General features: G+C 36.3%; 1 protein-coding gene across 1 annotated transcript in view; it reads left to right on the top strand.

Annotated features, from left to right (window-relative positions):
• Nucleotides 1-19,941, top strand: part of PITPNC1 (phosphatidylinositol transfer protein cytoplasmic 1) — an 89,080-nt gene that overhangs the window by 27,772 nt on the left and 41,367 nt on the right. The window contains exons 3-5 of the mRNA XM_049811677.1: nt 15,381-15,529; nt 19,177-19,265; nt 19,698-19,705. Coding sequence (XP_049667634.1) covers nt 15,381-15,529; nt 19,177-19,265; nt 19,698-19,705 — 246 coding nt within the window. The remainder of the gene's footprint in view (nt 1-15,380; nt 15,530-19,176; nt 19,266-19,697; nt 19,706-19,941) is intronic.

Genomic DNA, 19,941 nt, shown 5'->3' with positions numbered 1-19,941 from the left:
TTTCCCTAAATGAACTTTGTTTTGCAACACTAAGTTGTCTTCTGTGTTTAGGCCTCACTTTATAAACATCTTAAATATTTTGAATAGTATTTTCTAATTTTGCAATTTAAAGAAACAAGTTGCAATCAAAAGTTTGTTTAGATTTTTTTTCCCCCCTTTTTGGCATTAAATATTATTTTTGAGACCACTGCATTATCTGTTCTATTTTATTGTAATACCTGGGGTGCTTTTCCCTTATAAAGTAACTTCATTTATGTGTCTTAGTTGTTTATTTGGTGTGAGTTGTTTGGACATCCAGGTTATATCAGGTAGCTATTGAGCTATTCAGTATCATGATAAGAGAATGGGCATGTGACAGGTTTAATACAGTCAGCTAGAGTATACACTTTTAGCATATAAACCCATAACTGCTTGTACACAGGCATGCATCCCACTATGCTAGATTTCTTCCCACATATTGCCCTACTTGTCACCATTTGTGCTCACAGCAAGACAACCATTTGGCTCCAACAGAAGTAACACTGCAAGCTTCCCACAGAGCCAAATTGATAGCTGGATCTCGGTGACAGTTGTGACCTGTTAAGACAGCAATTTCTCATTATCATCCTTTCAATCAAAAAGTAGAATTTTATGCATTAATTTATTTGTTTTTAACTAATTGTATGCAGCCTGGGTAGAAGAAAAGATTTGAGAAGTACTGTTTAGCCTGGTTGTCTGCGGTGGCAGGGACTGGCATTGATAATCCAAGACTGGGGAGAAGCATATCATATCAGATCAAGGAATATGCAGCTGAAGAATATGCCTACTCTGCTGTGACACTGTGTAGCTTTAATTTGTCTGTCTGAGGTGCTGTATAGCAGTTCAACCATGGCAGTGAGGAATTCAGAGTGCACTGCCTGCCCAGATAGTTATCTACTTCTCAGGAGAATTGTGCAGTCCACACCGAGCACAAGGGAAAACAACAACAAAAAAGAGAAATAGAGAATTTAGGTTTTAAAGTTGGATAATTAACCATTGTCATTCTTTATATGTATTCATTCTATACAATGAACGTGAGAGAGGAAAGAATGCAATATTATAAAGATTAACAAGTGGCAGGAAAGTGACGGTGTGGATCCTGCAGTAACAGTTTGCCATGAGCTCCCATTAAACCTATTCCTGAACTACCTAGCTAAAATATTCCTAGACAAGCTCCAAGCCCCAGGCCCTGTTTAAAATAACTTATTCCAGAGTTTTCCCTGTTTTGGGAACACCTACTAGGTAGTGCGATATCTCCTCCCTCCCTTCCCTCCCCAAAAGTTTTGAAATGTGGAAGAGAGATTTACATTAGAGCAGATCTGAGAAACAGTGCGCTAGAGCACTTAAGTTTGTTAGATAGGAAATTCTTCAACATGCATTTGCCTAGCCTTTGAGCTGTAGAATAAAGCACTGAGTAGTCACATTAAAGTTTAGCATTATCTGGTTAACAAAACTGATAGTTCATAATGTTTTTAGAATAAAAAAATATTTCATAAAAATGTTTCACTGTCATGTGTCTGTAGAAATAGTAGAAACCAGTAGTGAGATGCATTCATGTTTTAATCTTTTTTTTCCATCTTTTTCCTTAATTATACCATTTTGTGTTTTCTGAGGAATAATTTACAGCCACATAGCATATGTCAAATAATTCTATAAACTTGTCTGAGTTCTTTATTTTTATGAAAAGTAGTTAAGTTTATCAAACAAGCAGATGATGACCTAGAGGAAGGTCAAGCTATGTCAGCACGCAACAAGTTTGTGTTCTTGCTGTCTGTTCTTTCTGCATGCTACAAAAATTAAAAAACATATTAAACAAAGAGCTTTCATTGGGTTGCCATTGCTACAAGCAACCATTTCCTCTCTGTAAGTTTGAACCAATGACTTGTTGGGAGTTTGTCGTTTGGGTAGTAGAAGGCCACGGAGTAGCAGGAAAGGAAGCAATGATACCTTTTTAGCTCTATTTTTAGACTGGGTGTGTGTGTGTGTGTGTGTTAGCTTTCGTGTGCGTGTGGTTTTGTTCAGTTTTGGTGGTTTGTTTTTTTTAATTATTGAGGTCTACAGCAGAATGCTGAAGATTAATTCTCTGACTTTTGTACAAAACCAGCTTTTTCTAATGTGTATGCATTTAGAGTCTTTGAGCTGTATGTTTTCCATTTTAAATGTGTGTCTTTGATAGCAGATTACAGCCCAGAGTACTTGCATAAACTGTAATCTCGTGACTATCACAGAGCACTGTGCTGTGGTCTGAAGGAAGAAAGCCAGGTTCTCTATAAAGAGATCTTATCTATTTATACAGTTTGTTCTTATGGTTTTCAGCTTTATTCCCTGGTGCTACTGTACACCACGAACTCTTATACCCAAAGGATACGTTCCAAATGACGCAGCTGGCTCTATCTAATGAGGAAGTGGTTAACTTTGGAGTAGAAAGTGCAGAAAAGCTGTTTGTTCACTTACGTACAAAGCTCTCTGGAGTCAACAGGAGAGTCTTTCCATTGAACTTAACAGGATCTGTTCCAGCTGAAGTGGCCTTTTGGAAACTTCTCTGTAGCAGAAGGTTTGAACACCAAAGAAAATTCTTTGTGATAGAAAGATAGATACTCCCACTTACAAATATTGAGGAATTGTTTTATCTGTTACTTGTGGTATACAAGCTACTTCAGAAGAGTGCATAGTCCAGCACAGAACCAGGAGCTACTCATTCTTCTGCTGTCGCTGGTGATCATTACTGCTGTTGCTGGTATGCAGCAGAAGTAGGGCAGGAATATCTGTCCTAGAAGAGTTTTTTAGTTTTCTGGTATGTGGTCAATGCTTCATTTGTAACATTGGATTCTCTAACATGCTGCATATATTCACTGATAAATTGCCCGCTATGACTTACAGCTCCTGCGTAACAAGACTGTAGGTATCTGCAGAACACAGAGGTATTTATTTGCTGTATAAGCTCGAGAAATTATATCCCATTTAACCCGAGCATTATCACTTTAACTCTCTTAGCATGTGTAACTTCCTTAGAGGAAGGTAATTACCATACCGTGTATATGCTTATAATGATGTATTTTGACCATGTGAAGTTTTGAGGGATTATGGTTGGACCCTTACAAATGTTTGAGTTTTTAATGAAATTGTTGGTTTGCAGTCCCTCAGTTTACTGGATTCATCAGAATAGTTATGTTGTATTATTTATAACACATTATGGCAGACAGTATGCATTACTTTGATATCAGCTTTAAAATTTTCACTGGCATTTTGCAGATATAATTAAAAGTACATGTGAAAGAATATTGCATTTGAGATTTCAGTAGCAGGATTCTTAAAATTCACGCACTATAAAGATAGAATATATTGTAAATGGTTTTATTTCCGTAATCTTCCTAAGTACGATGAAACTGTGTAATTCTTCTGTATTGGCCAATATCTGCAGTTTTGTTGTAGTTTTCTGTGCCTCCCTCTGTACTGTTTCCAGGTTCTGTTCCAGAGGAGCTGCTGGTTGTGTTTGTAATGTTCTAGACTTGCCTTACTGGATTTGTTTGGGATCTGACACTGGTCGGTAAAAACAGATAAGCACTGGTAGAATGCTTAATGCTCTGATGCCATCTGTCAAAAACATCTGGAGACCATATAGCTTCACAGTTCTGGATTATGATAAAATTTAATTAAGCCTATAGAGTCCCTTGGCGGTAATTCTTTGCCTTCATCTTCCTCTTATTCTATATGTGGTATTGAAATAATGTCTAATCTGGAAGTTTTGGAGTCTGTCAGTCAGGGATGTGGTCTTTCCTGGAAATTTTGCTTAAACTTATGTGAGAGCTTCCATTCTCTCTTGTGCTGGAAAGCAGCAATTCTACTCATCTCTATACTGTAAAAGTACTTGCACCTTCAAGGTGGAAAAGTTTTAAATGAAAGGTTCTGTATTCTGTAATTAGTCTAGACAAAGACATTAGATGGCAGGCACATGTTGTCTGGAGCATCCTCACTTCTCCAGCATGTGTACTTTACATGTCATGGTTGCATTGTGTTCTGCACCAAACTTCAGGTTTCTTGCCCAAGGGTTTATTTGGCTGCAGTTTTGATTTTCCATAAGTTAATAGCAAGCAAACAGATTTCTACCCTAACTGTATTTACTGCATTTATTAAAGACCTCATGCATGTAGAAAAGTTATCATTGCAAAAGTTGTAAGTTGCTACGGTAGTGACTTATTTCAACATGGGGGGGTGGGGGGTGTCACTTGCAGATTTATAGAGTAGGTACTTAATTTGCATATGTTTGTTCTAATGAACTAAAATGGAAAAATTGTATCTCCTTTTGGTATTAGTTTTGAGATTTCAGTGTATCTTATAGATCTGGGACTGGGGAGGAAAGTATGTCTTCATTTCCTTCTTATATAATTCAAGTCTTACTCTCATGTACTTCCTTTCATTACGTGACTTTAGATAACCTTAATATCTTCATCACCCTAATCTCTAGCTTAGATGCAGAGATGCAGGAGTGACCTCAACTATTTGCAGACACAGAATTGTATCTAACATTTTTATCTTCAGGATGCAGGCATAAAACAAGTACAGTTTAAAAATCAAATTGAAGTCCGTTTTATTTTAGAAGATCAAAAAGTAAGATGAAATGAAATAATCCGGACTGTGACCATATTTTTTTTTCACTGGGAGTAACAAACAAAATTTCACTTTCTTTTGAATAAGATATCAGAAAGCAGGTTGGATTAGTCTTGTTGAGCTTGTAAATAGTAAGTACTAAATTCTGATACTCAGGGTTTTTTCATTTTAGATTGTGTATCCTAAGAAAGTTGTTCTTTTTTTTCATATTTATAAGTAGAATTCTATTGCCTAAAATGCATCATAAGGGACTTGCTTGCAAAAAAATGTAACAGCAGAATTATTCCCCTCTGTGATTCTGACAAAGTTTATGGAATCCTTTGTAGTCTTTTTGGTGCTTCTAAACTCAAAGTTTACAGGCAAATTTTTGTTGTTGTTGTTGTTCTGAAAGCATCAAATTCTCTGTACTTGGAAGTTGATGTTTTGGTATGAGAGAGATTTTTATAAGTCGCAAAAATGAGTAATTAATGAAGAAGAGTAATTACAGAAAAGAAGCCTGAGGGGAAAGAAGTTCTACTTAAACTTTAAGCAAATACCATTAGCTATGTAAAAAGAGAAAAATAATTTCTAAAAGCATGAATAGATGCACATGTGTTTGGTCCATTTATAATAAAGATAAACCTAACTCCCAAGTCCATTTCTGCACTCTATTGAATTTTGAAAGGGTCAAAGGATGTATGCAACTCTGAATACTCCCAGCTTAAACTGAGCTGAATCTAAATAAATAAATTTTTTAAAATCCTGCACTTCAGAGAAGTTAACCTTTATGTTCAAACTCAGCTTTGTGGCTCAAGCCCTTTGATGCATTTCATTGTCTGGCTGTCCCCAGCACTTCCTTTCTCTAACCAACAAAAAAGTGTTTAATATGCATGGCACACAAGTTTAGTTTCTCCTCTTTTTTTTCCCCCAAATGTTGTTTATTTTAATGAAAAAACACATAAGAGTTTTTACTGTCTGGTTTAATAAGGCAAGCTTCTCAATCACCGTCACTAATCCGTAGAGAATGTTACTTTTCACTGTGAACGAAACAGATTCGTGTGTCACCCTGTGTGTATGGTTAGTGCACGCTGCTGAAAAGAGATCAGTGACAGTGATCAAGAAGGAAGCCTACATTTTTCCATTCTGACTTTTCTTGGAATATCTGAAAGGGAAATAGTATTTTCCTGGAATATCAGGAAGAGTTTGTGTTATTAAAAAAACTTTAGTAACCTCTAAAAAAATTATGTTGAAGTTTTACTTCATTTTACTGCATTCTAAGTTAAAATTTTAAGAGATATCCTAAACAGCTCCTTAAGCTTCAGCCTTCAAATTAACTACGATCTTGTGAATGAACTGTGGTTAACAAACAAAATATGCTCTTGTATTGACTTAGAAAAAACATCAATAGTGTTTGATAGCTATCAAACCAGTTTTGCACTGTAGGGCAGAGTGAATTGTGCCTGAAAAGCAATAAGCTGCAATTAAGGCATGGCATATTTGTGGCTCAGTCAGAGGCAGATACTCATAAATAGGGAACAGTAGATGTAAAGAGTGTTTCTGTATGCATTACTGGCAGACTGGTTATAAGTGGTCAAGCGACATAGTAAGTCCCTTGTAACTGTGCTTTCTGGTTTTGTGAACAGAGGACATTTTAGTCTCCTGAAAATTTATATGCATCCTTTGTAGGAAATATATGTATCTTCATAAATGTAAATAATATAATATTATCAGTATTGTTGTAAAAAATACATAGTGTAAACAGTTGAAAAATTTAACCAGCTGACTCATGTAAAATATTGTTAATAAAAACTGATTCTTAAAAATTGTATGAGTTTGTACACTCAGGATAAACAGCTGGCTTTTTTCAATAGCACAGCTGGTGTACAAACATAAAATTACTACCATTTGAACAGGAGATGAGCTATATTTGGCAAAACATTTGCATGAAAGCTGAAGATTTTGCAACTTAATTTTCATTTATTTTAATTTTCATTGTACACCAAGCTGGACTTGCTCCTATTGATTTCAGTATCACTCATTTAGGTTGTAAGCCATTATGTGCCAGGATACTGTAAATTTAGAGTAGGCTGTGTTTCTTTAGCTGAAAATACTAGAGGAGGATACTGTCTGTCTGAACATCCAATGCATTGTTGCTGAACTGTCATTCACAGGAATTCAAACAGATAAAGTATCTTAGGGATGTAGTTTATTCCTTGAAAAGGCAAAGCAAACATGAAAGCAGTAAGAATTGCACTTCACAGCATGCAAAAGTCAACTGTTTCTGCTGCAACTGCTTGTTGGGCTACAAAAGCGTGTTCCCATGAATTTGGGCAATACTAAAGAAGACTGCTGATTCAAGGCAGCAGATGTGTAGCACACTGTGAATCACAGATGCATGCAGGAATTAATTGAAAGAAAAATGCCAAGCTCGACTCAAAACTTTAACTAGTCTGATTTTTTATATATTACCAGGGTGAGTAACATTTATACCACTAAATGACTTGTACGATTTTCTAGGGCCTCAAATCGCAACAGTGCATCATATTTGCATTCAAATTCTAAAGCCTTCTATAGACCTTGTTCATCTGGTTGGTTTTTTAAATGAAATTGCTTTAAACCATTCGTTGTATGCTAGTTCAGAAAGTACTATTGCATTCCTGACAGCTCATTCTGTGTTTTCCTGTCTTAGCTTTAATTTAGTCTAAGGATTACTAGACAGGCAAATTACTACACAGGCAAGGTCTGTTCCCTCATTTGTATTGTGGTGAAGCAATGGACATCCTGTAACAGGGACAGTATTTTGGCAGAATTTTAATCTTTACTATTCAATGGGTGTAGAAAGTTTTACACAGATTACTGTCCTGAGCAGTAATGGCATTAATCACATAAAATCACCTGTAGACAAAATAATACTTTGAAATATTTAACATTAATTCTCTTGCATCTATTATTTCTCCCACTGATTGTTAGTGAATACCATCTTGATTTCTCATATGGCTTCTCTTTCTTCTGTGCACATTTTTTCTCATTGCTGGGCTTTTCTGTGTTGCCTTACTCAATTCAGATGCTTCCTACAACTGATTTTCAAGACAGACTACGCTTCTAATATGTTTAAACCTAAAGACAAAATGACACTTGGAACTATGGCACTCACTTATCTGTGGCACCGCACTATTAATCTGTAATTAGATAAGGTCAGTTGTGTACATTTTTGGTGTTATTCCTTCTTGTAACAAGTCAATCCTTCTGTTGTTTCAGAAGGTTGATTGACCTTTTCTACAGGTAAAAAGAGATTTGCTTTTTAAGACAATAATTTAGACAGCTACCATTGCTTCTGGAGCTACTTTCTCATATTTGTGCCTCAAGGACAGCCAGTTTAAAATAACAGTTCATAAAAACTTCTTTGTGCTTAGGATGTTTCTACATGGCAAGCGGAATGCAGTGCAAAGGTGCCTAGTTTGTTCTAAACTTCTTAGCTTAGAAACTGTAAGTCAAATAATGTATTTGTGTAGACTCCACACTGCATGCAGCCATGCTAAAGGCGGCTTAATATCAATTAGGTGGTAGTCTGGGTATCTCTGTAAGGCACTACACCGGGCTATAAGAACATACCCTTTCTGCATTCTCTGTTTACTCTTCATGCTTTCCTTGCAGATTTTCCCAGCAGTCAAAAACCCCAGTACTCTTTTCACATGACCCTAGCCCACAATGTGGTTATTTTACCAGGAAAATAACTATTTTAGAAATATAAACTGCTACCTTCACACTGGTAATTTATGCTGCATAAGAGAGACTTCAAGTTCAAATTATCAATTAGTTTATTTTCTTCCTGCACTTGGCTATCTAGGCAAAGAGAATTATTATTTCGGTGGCAAAAGGTTTTCCAACTCCTCAATGATTACAAGTCTGACTAATTTCCCTCCATAGGAATGTCCTGCCTTAAAACCTTGAGGTGGTGGTTAAGGAGATATTCACTTCTATTGCTTGCAAAGTAGTAGCTCTGAAAGCCTGAAGTCCAACTGAAACAAAACCAAAACAATCAAAAACCTAATTCAGAAAGCAGGCCAAGTAGGAGCCCATACAAATCCACCAGTACATGAAACATCAAATACCAGCACATTGTGCATTCCTTTATGCTAGTTAAAACCAATCTAGGAATGTTAATAACAAGGAAAAGAAATCACCCTGTCAGGACCTGGAGCTTGTGTCATGCAAAAGATTTTCTAAATTATTCTTAATAGCTATGAATCATCATCTACACAGGTATGGTGATCGGAAGGCACAATCTTGGTACTCTATCAGCCAGTGTTGTAATTGCACACGTGCGAGGACCCTGCTTTAACCTCCAGATGAGCACAAGGATGCATTAGGCTTCACCCATTTCAGAAGGCAGACGGAATGACGTCTAATAACAATAATAGCATGAAGGATTTATAGTCACTAAGTGAGATAAGAGAAACCACTTCTGTTCTAAGTAATTACTGTTTAGACTTTTTAAAAAAATTACAAATGTGTCTTGTGGTAAAAACACTGAGCTAGAAATCACTAGATTGAGGCTGAATTCCCTGTTCTATCACAGACATCTCTTTTTAAGGTTGAGATACTGTTTCAATTAATCAGATATAAGGCTAATGTTTTCTTTGCCTGTCTTCAATACCAAACTGTAAACTTTTCATATTTGTGGCAATGCGGGGCTTAGGTCTTGATCGAGACCTGAAAACAATGCTTTCTAACATAAAAACAAAACACACAATAGGAAACTTCAGTGTAACCTCCTAAACAATGATGTTTACTCAAGCAAGTACATTTTCAAACAAGTTATTCCAGACATAAAATATCTCTGTAAAATTGCTGTTAAGAGATTGCTTGGAGTGACAGGTTATGCATGTCTGGACAAGTTACTTACCTGAGGATCACTGTGCTTGTCTCATGGTGGTACTTTGAGGAGTAATCAGAACCTGTTTTAAATAATTCTAAACATGGAAATTATTATACAAGTGCTGAATAATATTCCTATTAATTATTTTAGTAAAAAACTTGCCTGAAATGAAGTCTTGGAACACATTCACCAAGGAGCACATAAAGAGTCTTCCAAAGACTATGACTTGAAAATAAATCAGAAACATATTAGTCAGTTTTAAGATTGTTTTCTGTTAATGAGACGGCATTCTATAAATCGGAATTCCTTGATCAAATTGCTACTATTTTGCTATAATCAATGTCCTTGGATTCAGTGTAGCTAGATGAGGTTGATTCATTATATTTTCTTGCTAGAAGTAAATCTTTATGAAATTGAGGTCAATGACAGAACACCTATTGCTATCAATGGAGGCAGGATTTTGCCCTTTGTATCTGCCTCTGCAAAGGACCATATTTGTGCATAAGTACAGATCTGTTTCAGTTTAGTTGTTGCTGGTTTTCTTTTTTCCCTGTTTTACCTTTGCAGTTTTCTGAGGACAAGACTAGAAACCACTGGCATGTTTTAGCATGAATCACTGTGTGAAAAATACTTTCCATTGTCAAAATGCAGCATGCTGAACAATCATTACCTTTAATAGGTATAAAAGACATTAGACATCTTCTGGACTCCGGCTTCTAACTGCAGGGAGGGATCTCACTACTGATTTAGAACAATAAATTGCATAAATTGAAATGGCAGCACCGTCCCTGATGGTTTAGTCTAGTTATAGAAAAGTAAATGTAGACGAAAGGGTTCAACAATTCTTTTGAATATGAGAATTGCCATATAAGATGAAGCCAATGATAAATCTGTTACATCTTCTGTGAGCGTTCAGATAAGAACTTCAAGGAATGGTATAAAAATTCCAGTTTATGGATAGCTTTGGCATAATTTCTTCTTCGAGAGAATGTTACTTTTTACATTTCACATGAAGTTTGAGAGGTTGTGCTCTAAGACTAGCATTAGATCAAAAACTGAGGAATAGTCAGTCAAGCTGAAAAAAATTCAGACCTGTTTGTACAAGAAGGAGCTTCTGCTGAAGACAATGGGAGTTCTACAAATGAAAGATGTGTAAGGGCGGACCTCTTTTTTTTTTTTTTTTTTTTCTTTTTTTTCCTTCCCCCTCCCCCACCACCCCCTTTTCTTTTCTTTTCCTTCTATCTCAAAAACACAAAAAAAGTGATTCTGGTCTCACTTGTAACTTTAAACAAAATCAGATTGACCGTCATGCTGTTGCTAACATAAACCTTGCTTCTTGTATGACTAAACTCCCAATAGGCAAACACCATCTGCGTGTTGAAGGAAAAGAGAAGTCACCACTGAGACAATGTCTAACTCATTAGGAGTTGAGAAACATCAAGTCTACTACAAAAGCTACGTAGCGATATCCTTAGAAATGTCTAACTCCACATTCAGTGCATTTGTTTATTGAAGCTTTTCCTTTGATTTTAAAGAATTTTTCCCCAATTAAACTGAAGAGTTTTCAAAGAAAGAGCTTTTCTCCAGAACCAAATTCAGATCAGGTGCCACTGCGTGAAATTTTACTGACTGTCTTCCTTGAAACAGTATAAGGTCTTGGAAAACTGTTTTACAGCTAAGAACATGGAAATTCAGATTGTGATAGAGCAACATAAATAATAGTGGCTCATCAGTTTACCCTTGCAGGAATAATGAATATTGTTTACTGCTGTAAAATGGTTCTTAAGTGATACTTCTCCACAATGTTGATAGGAACTTAGAAAAAGCTGTAACTTTTTTTCCAGGCATTTAAATTTCAGCAAGTTTTAAAAGACACATCTTTGCTTTGGATTTTATTAATGTAAATTTTATTCATGTAAATGTTATGGAAGCCCCATCCCTGGAAGTGTTCAAGGCCAAGTTGGATGGGGCTTTGAGCGACCTGGTCTAGTGGTAGGTGTCCCTGCCCATGGCAGGAGCATTGGAACTAGATGATCTTTAAGGTCCCTTCTAACACAAACCATTCTATGATTCTAAATATAAACTTACACTTTTAAAAAAGTTATTTTATCTGAAATAAGAGTTGTGTACTCTCTGGTTTAGTAAAGTGCTGTAATTCTGGAAGTTAACTCTTTTTTCATCCTGCTCTAGAATGGTACTAAAATTTTATAAACTAGATAAAAACAAATGAACAGTGCACAAAGGAGCTAAGTTACCTTCTTTAAAGTACATGTGAAAGTACGTTTCTTTTGCAGAATACAGCTGCTTTCTAGCAGGACTGCACAGTCATTTTGATAGTTATGAAAGGTGGCTATTTCCAGTTGACTGGTGTCAGATCCATAGGTATGGAAAGTCATCATCTGCTACATCATAGCAGTAGGATTCCTACGGAAGAGCTGTCCAGCACCAATTATGGTGCCTTCTGTTTTCTTCAGCATCTCCCAAGTGAGAAGCACCACACTGAGCTGCCTTAGATACCTTCTGTGAGATCTTGGGTATAATTGGAGTGTGGGTGATTTTGAGTCTCATTGGAGACGTAGAACCTTTCTTGAAGCGCTAACTGTGCAACATCTGTAAAGCAGTTTCTACTTGACAACACCGATCATCATCTGAAGAGTGCAATGGGTATGCAGCGTAGCCACTCTTAACCGTGTACACAGATTGATTTACAGTCTTTGTGATGTGATATTTTGTTAGCGTTTTATGGTAGTACGGGTCCATGAAAGAACAAGTCTCTGTTAAAAAAACGTGTGGCGTTGATATAGGTGGATATCTCTGATTCATGATGCTGGAGCAAATGAATGCTTTAGTACAACCCTATTGTTAGTTGTCAGTGTGAACATACGTTCATTTTGATGTTTCTGAGCCAATATTTCCAGCAGAAACTGAGATGTCTGTATTTGACCATTAAAACTGAGAGCAAAATTGCAAAGGAGTACATGAAAGTAGGAAATCAAAGCATGCAGTTATATGTGCAATTATGAAACACTTTTCAGAGATGTCAATGGCAACTAAAAGCCATAACTTTATGGGATAACAAAAATCTCAATAGACATCTCCATAGAAATATTGGCTTTATGGCAAATTGTAATTCCTCTCCCCTCTGCTCGCCTAACCTTTTCGTGTTCCACAGGCTATAAATTACTGATCTCTTTCTTTCCATTAGAAGATAAGCACCTTATCACCTTTCCTCCTTTCTAACATCCTTATCACTCCACAGCCAGTAAGCATCTTTACTCTCAGGTGGTCTAATTGATACATATCTAATTAAAAGCAAAGCATTTTTTCACAACTTGCATTCAGCTTTGAAGTATGTTGCTTTGATTTCAGACCTGAAGAACAGCTTCATGTGCCTGAAAGTTCTTCTTTTTCCAACTGTACTAGCTGATCAAATAAAATATACTACCTCTGTCCACAAACTTTACCTTGCTTGTGTACCATTGCTTTCATTTATTGTTAGTGAAAAAGAGAAGACAATTGTTCATTGAACTAGTTAAAAGATATGTGTGAGCACTGCAGCCCTTCAGAGCCTTGAAGATTAGGACAAAATGTTCAAATATGGTGAGACAGAGAAAAACAGGATTCAGTAGAGACTAAGGTAGATGATTAGCAAGAAAAATAATTTTAGGACTTATCACTTAAACAGGGACGTTTTGTGTGACAGAGGTACCAGAGATGAGAAAGCTGAATACATAGTCTGGAGATAGTGCCAGCATCAGATTGTTTAAATAGCATTATTCTACTCATCATTTTAGTGAATGTCTTAGGAATATTTCTAGGTAGTGAGAGAGCAGATTCTCCGAAGTTATATAGGATATAAAGAAGACAAAATGATCTTTCTAATTAAAAAAAAAAAGAAACAAAAAAAACCCCAAACAAACAACCATCAATCCTTTCTTAGTTATGAGTAGAAAGGAGAGGAAGAAATATGTGCGTAATGCTGAAATTTCCAGGCAGTTCTAATTTGCATAGCTGGCACTTATGTAGAGATTTAATATTTTTCAAATGTTACAAGGGTCACACAATTAATTGACCTGACTCACATGATATTTGCTGGTTTTATGATAACTAAATAACTGTTTGTTTTTGTTTTGGGGTTGGTTGGTTTTTTTCCCCTAGTCCTCTTCTTTACTAGTTCCAAAAAGTTTTAAAAGTGGGTTATGTTCTTCACTGTGAGGAGATGTTTGAAGAAAAGTAAGGGGGGGGGGGAAATCCACTGAAATTACCTAATTAGATAGAGGAAAAGAATATAGATCCAAGTACATGATCCTTCCCCTGGAGCACCCTTTTGCCCCTAAAGAACCTTTTTATAAACTTGAGGCATTTTTTAGTACTTTCAAATTATCAGCTGAAAGGTGCTTTTTTGATGTAAATCATTTGATTCGCTGTTGTAGTGTGTGGCTGGCAAGGAAGGAGGAGGTGTCCATTCAGTGCTAGGAGAAAGGAAATCCCTGTCCTCTAAGCAAATGATCCTGCAAGACGCAAGTTCTAAATTTCTCACCTTGTGGCCTGCCTGCTGCAGGGCAATGAAAAGGGGTTATTTGGAATATAAGAACTTCTGTAGGGAGCCCTTCATGATCCTATTCCTTATCATTTTGTTTATTAAGACTCTCTTGTTGGTAGCTGTTAATAAGGTTTGTGATGGTTTGGGTGTTTTTTTTTCCCCAGCTAATTGCTCTTTTGATTTGGGCTTTTGGGGCTTTTAAAAGTATGTGATAGGATTGCTGTTTATAATATGTAATAACCACAAGAATCTCGTAGAGTTTTCTGAGGTCAGACTGTCACTATGCTTTTGTTTGCGTATGCTGAGCTAGTACTTGGCAGCTTGTGTAGTAGTAGCTCAGCCATTCTCTAAATTAACAAGTTGTTCTTTGTATTTGAAGTGATTGATGTGACTGAAGTGATTAGCATGTATATGCCTAAATATACTCCCGGGGAGAGAGGGATCCAAATGGCGAAAACTGGATAGGTCCAAAGACAGTTTGTTGTAAGAACCGTAGTACGTTTAAGAATGTGGAAAGGATTTAAATGAGAATAAAATCTCAGACCAGAGAATGCATGGAAAAGTACAATTTTACTCTAAAATCTTTGCTAATGAAGGTTCACGGATATACTTTTTGTTATATTTCTCTGGAGACAAAAGCCCTGGTGTAGATGCAAACATGCAGAGGAAAAAAAAATCAATTGCCAATACAACAATTTATTTTTCTGTGATAGCAGTGTTGGGTCAACCCTCCTGAGTTTTGACTTCCGAAGTAACTCAAGAGCCTATAGAAAAAGGATAAATTAAGTGCTTAAATTAATTTTAATAATATTACCAGATAACTCATCTCAAACTTCTTTTCTGAAGGACTTAAGAGTCTACATAGCTTTTTTTCTTAATAGCCGGTACCCCTATTTCTGCAAATCAGCGGTAGCTATCCTGAATCTTTTTGCAGGGCTTTGTTATTTGGCACATGTTGGCATGACAGGGGAATCCTGTCTCCCACAGAACTTTTAGAGTTCACCTGCTGGTTATAATACCCTTGCACGCCAGCACATGGAAGCAGTGGATTAATTGTTTATTTATTATTAACTTAAATATTTACAAATATAGTAAAAAAAGTAAAGGACTGACCTGATTCTTTACAAATATATACACATGGGTTTTGTTATTTTTTTCTACAAGTGACACCCTGGACTTAATAAGATAGCAGGAGGACCCTGACTCATAGATCTAAATGAAACTGCAAAATACTGTTCTTGCCCTTGAACTACCTTTTATTTGTACATACTGCTGTATCATTGTATGACATTGGCTTTTGCATACAAGTGTATTACATAAAGCTAATACATTGTTCTTGATTTTGCTTTGCAGTACAGAATTGGACAGCTGTACATGATAAGCAAGCATAGCCATGAGCAAAGTGACCGAGGTGAAGGTGTGGAAGTGGTGCAGAATGAACCCTATGAAGATCCAAACCATGGCAATGGTCAGCTAACAGAAAAACGCGTCTATCTCAACAGGCAAGCGCATAAAACTGTTTCTCTCACTATGGGCTGCAATAAAATTTTGAAGGAATACCCCTTCTAGGCAATAGCCTTTCTGTTTCAAGTAGAATATGTTCCCATGAATACATGTTGCTTCCTTGTAGCCGCAGGAAGGAGGAGGGTGGGATAGATTAGTGGCTTGAAATAAAGAGATTAGTTGTCATTTCTTCTAGAATATCTTTTCCAAGAGAAAGAATTATAACTTTAAGTTAAGGATGTACTGAAAATCAGAACTTTTCTCTTTTACCCTTAACTGATTGTCATTTTGTTTTCCAAAATTGGGGGAGGGAAGCCAAAAACTAAAAACCAGAAACAACAGATACCCCACCCCCCAAAAAAACCCCAAAACTCACAGATCAGAGATGGGGGTTTTATATATATATATGTTTGTGTCCTATGAAATATATTGCTCAATCTGTTCCCACTTTTACTACTGCTGATCTAATTGAGTATTACTGCTTTTCTGAAGCTCTTCTGTTCCCCTGGGCCTGCTTCGTTTTATTAAACTTATGCTCTGCAGCATTTCATAGTGGGAATAGAAACACTATAGCTATTACTTCTACATTGCAAGTTACTCTGCTGCAAACCTGACATATCTAGCCTTAACTCAGGCTAAATTGAATCACCAGTAATGTTGCACATGTCCACACACACACAAGTCCACTAATGTATATGTTGCCAACATTTAATATTATTATGATTGTAACTCTGTTCTCTTGCAGGCTAGATACAGGACTTGGGAAAAATCAATAAATGTATAGAGCTCCCAGAAGTTGTGGGGTTTTTAATGTTTCTGGATATTTCTTTCCTTTACGTTAAAAAGAGATAAGGCTTTAAGCACTGAAAAGCATATTCAGAATTACCACTTTAGGGTAATTCAGAATAATCACAAGGACTGTGTCCTACAAGGCACGTACAAGACATACTTAGGAAGCATGTAGCTTCTGGTAGTGCAGGCAATGGAACAAAGGATCTCTTACCCGAAGACAGGTACGAACATTGATCAAGAAGATCTGTGTGCCTACAACTTGGGAAGTTTACGTAAAACTGGTGGATGTTTGAAGTCAGGCTCATTGAGTTTAATGATAATTATGAATACTCCTTGATAATCATCATCAGATTTGCTATTTGAATCTGGTTTTGGTGTCACAATACTACCAGATATTTCAGTACTATTAAAGCTTTGTGGAAAGGATCAGCAGGTTTTCAGGCAACTATGGATGTTGCTGAGAGGCCAGGGTCTCTCTGGAAGTCTTCGTTCAAGGAGACATGCTGCCATACAAGATGATCTGAAAACTTCTCCTCTGCCTGCCTGCCTTGATGAACAGGACTCCTTACATCAGTACAGTTCTTTCCCCCATCTTTTCTTCTTCCAGGGTCCACCACCCTAATAAACTTGCTAGCTTTGCTTCACTTTATTTTGCTCTGGACTGATCTCTCCTGAAGAAATTTGAGTTTATATATTTCAGTGATAGTTTCTTGGAAAGATTTGTGCATTATTTTCATTTATCTTTTCTTGCCTGCTAATACTTTAATTCTTGCAGAGGGTCTTCTTGCTTAGCAATGGTTGCAGCTGGACTGCCTTTAAGAAAAACTTCCTCCCTGTGTGCTGAAAGACTGAACTTCATCCAGGGAAGGAAGAAATTAAAAAAAAAAAAGTGATCCACAGACACCTGTGCTGCCAAAAGAGAAATGCTGTACTTTCTTTCTCTGAGTGGACCCTTGGAATAATTAATGTGTGTTTAAGACTGTGACTTGCTGGCAACTCTGAGTATAAAGTATGTTTTGCTCATAAAATTATTGGCTTTGGAGATGTGCTGTACCAACGAAGATAGGTAGACAGGCAAATACCCTAAAACCAACAATAATAGCAACACCAAAAAGTGCAAAATGAGCAGCTGTATGTTAACAAAGATATTACTAGTAAAATTTTCTAGTGTCATTGTAAGCTTTAGTTACGTTCAGAATTGTTTACTGCCTCTTCTCTCCTGCTGGAGCATTGTTTTCAGAAGCTGAAATCTCATCCTCTGGTATTTATCATTTAATAGGCATCAGAGTAAAGTTTAGCAGTGGTAAGGGAGGGAGCAGAGAGATAGTCATAAAAAGACACTGACAGAGGCTGACAAAAGTTCTGATACAGTGAAGTCTATTATGCAGTATGTAAAATGAGGCTTAAAAGACTGTACACAAAAAGGTTTATGTAAAGAAAAGAATCTGGGTTTGAGCAATGTCATCAAAGAGCAAAAGTCAACGCACTTGACTTTGAATCTTTAGATAATGTACTAACATCTGCATTTTGCCTCTGGACAAATACAATGTTTATGTGTAGCTAGATCATGGTTAAATAAGCCTTAGTGATCCAAACTGTATTTTCCTCAGAAATTTGCTAATATGGAAAGGTAATTTACTTTCTGCACACATTTATCTAAACATAACTGTTTCAAACATTTACACTTGGGAAACTGATGTTTGAAAGCATCTACTTTAGTTCAGTAAAGATTCAGTCTTAGGCTGGGTGATCTGCTCGACATATTGCCAGACTAACACAATTTTAACTGAGTGTCTGAAGTAGAGTGATATCTGTGATCTCTGAAGGTCTGCCTTCCTTTGAGTGACTAGTACTGCATCTTTGTTACTGGCAGCTTCAGTGATTACAATTGATGTCATTAAGAAAGGGTCGAAAGATGAATTTTCACGACCTTGCCTTCTTTTTAAAAATGTATGTTTGTTCATCACTTCTTTGGTACCCTGGGTGACCAGAGCTCTGGAAATGAGAGACACGAAATCCATGGTAAAGAAAATGCTCCTTCTCCTCCATAGTATTATTTAATTACCCTTTAATGATCTTTCCATGTGCTGTATCCACATCTTTCATCTCTTATTCTACTGCTGTTGTACCACCACATTGGTAAGTTCTCTTGTCAGATTGAGGTCTGAGCTATGACATCGGTTCCATTAATTCTCTTCACTTTTGTGATTTACTTTTCCCATCAGCAAAATGGGACTAATACCACCTACCAGCCTCACAGAAGTGTTTTGAGTGATTTGTTAATTTTAATATAAAAGCTTCCTACTCAAGAGTTGGTGTTGGTAGTGTGGGAAAAACTGCGCACTAGGTGACTTGAATATAAGGGTTTGTGTGCCAGCAGAGAACACGGAGAAAGAAGAAACAGTCTCTAAGAAGAAATAATGGAATCAGGATCAAAGTGGACTGAAATCACATATTTACTTATGACCTCTTGTTAGAGAGTGCCTCCCTGTGGTTAAAGATACTGTGCAACAGTTACACCTTGTATGGTCTAACCTGCCGAGTTCATCCAAGACCAAAGGTTTGAGGCCATAAATTCTTGAAATCTGCAACCTCAATTTAAATCTTATCAGAGGTTATTGCACTGGCACCATATTGCTCACTTTGAGAGGGGAACAAACAGACTTGGTTTCATATATGCGTGTGGAGAAAGCTGAGACAGAATGCACAGTCATGAGCTGAGATGTGAAGTATAGGTATTGCTGTATCCTGTGAAACACATGTCAAATTATGAGCACATTTGGAAGTATCTTCTTTTCTACAATACTTATGAGTCAGAACATACTCTAATTTTATATTTTCTTTTTATTTTCAGCAAACTGCCTAGCTGGGCTAGAGCAGTTGTTCCCAAAATATTTTATGTTACAGAGAAGGCTTGGAATTATTATCCTTATACAATCACAGGTAAGGAATAAAGTAGATATTATTATTGATGTGTACTTTTTGGATAGGTTAGCTTATCTTCAGAAGCTCCAAGTTAAATATTGAGCCACAGATACCAAGTTTCTTTAACAACTCTTGTTGAACTGCATATATTTTTCCATCTTATGTTGACTGATATAAAGAAATAGAGATTATAGACTATGTATAGGTAAAAACTGGAGTGTTGTATCTATGTAATTTCTTCCTTGCAAAGAAAACATCAGGTGCTTAGATTCTGTGCTGACGTGTACCCTTTATTGTCCCATAGACTTCAGTCAAATATAAATCAGCAAATTTTTTGATTGTTAATGTATGTATACTGTAAGGATCTTGCATCATTGTTTTATTTCACATTTCTTTTTTTTTCTTTTCTCTCATCATTCTTTTTTTTACAAATGGACAATTGGAAATCAGAATACACAGTAAGTTTTTCTTCCTCTTTTTATTCTAAAGATAGAATAATTATGTGAAATATGGTAGTGGAATCCAAACTGATTCCATCTTAATATAACTAATACATAATGCATTCAATAGCAGAACTTTATTTTAGCTATTTGTTTAAGAAATTTAAGGTTAAATTTGAAGTATTTCTGTGGGGATCCTATAAATTATTTACCTTATTTTTTTATCACTTCAAAATAATTTCATCTATTTTTAG

Source organism: Accipiter gentilis, chromosome 10, assembly GCF_929443795.1.
Source record: "Accipiter gentilis chromosome 10, bAccGen1.1, whole genome shotgun sequence".
NCBI lineage: Eukaryota > Metazoa > Chordata > Aves > Accipitriformes > Accipitridae > Astur > Astur gentilis.
This window is presented reverse-complemented; position numbering and strand designations above follow the sequence as displayed.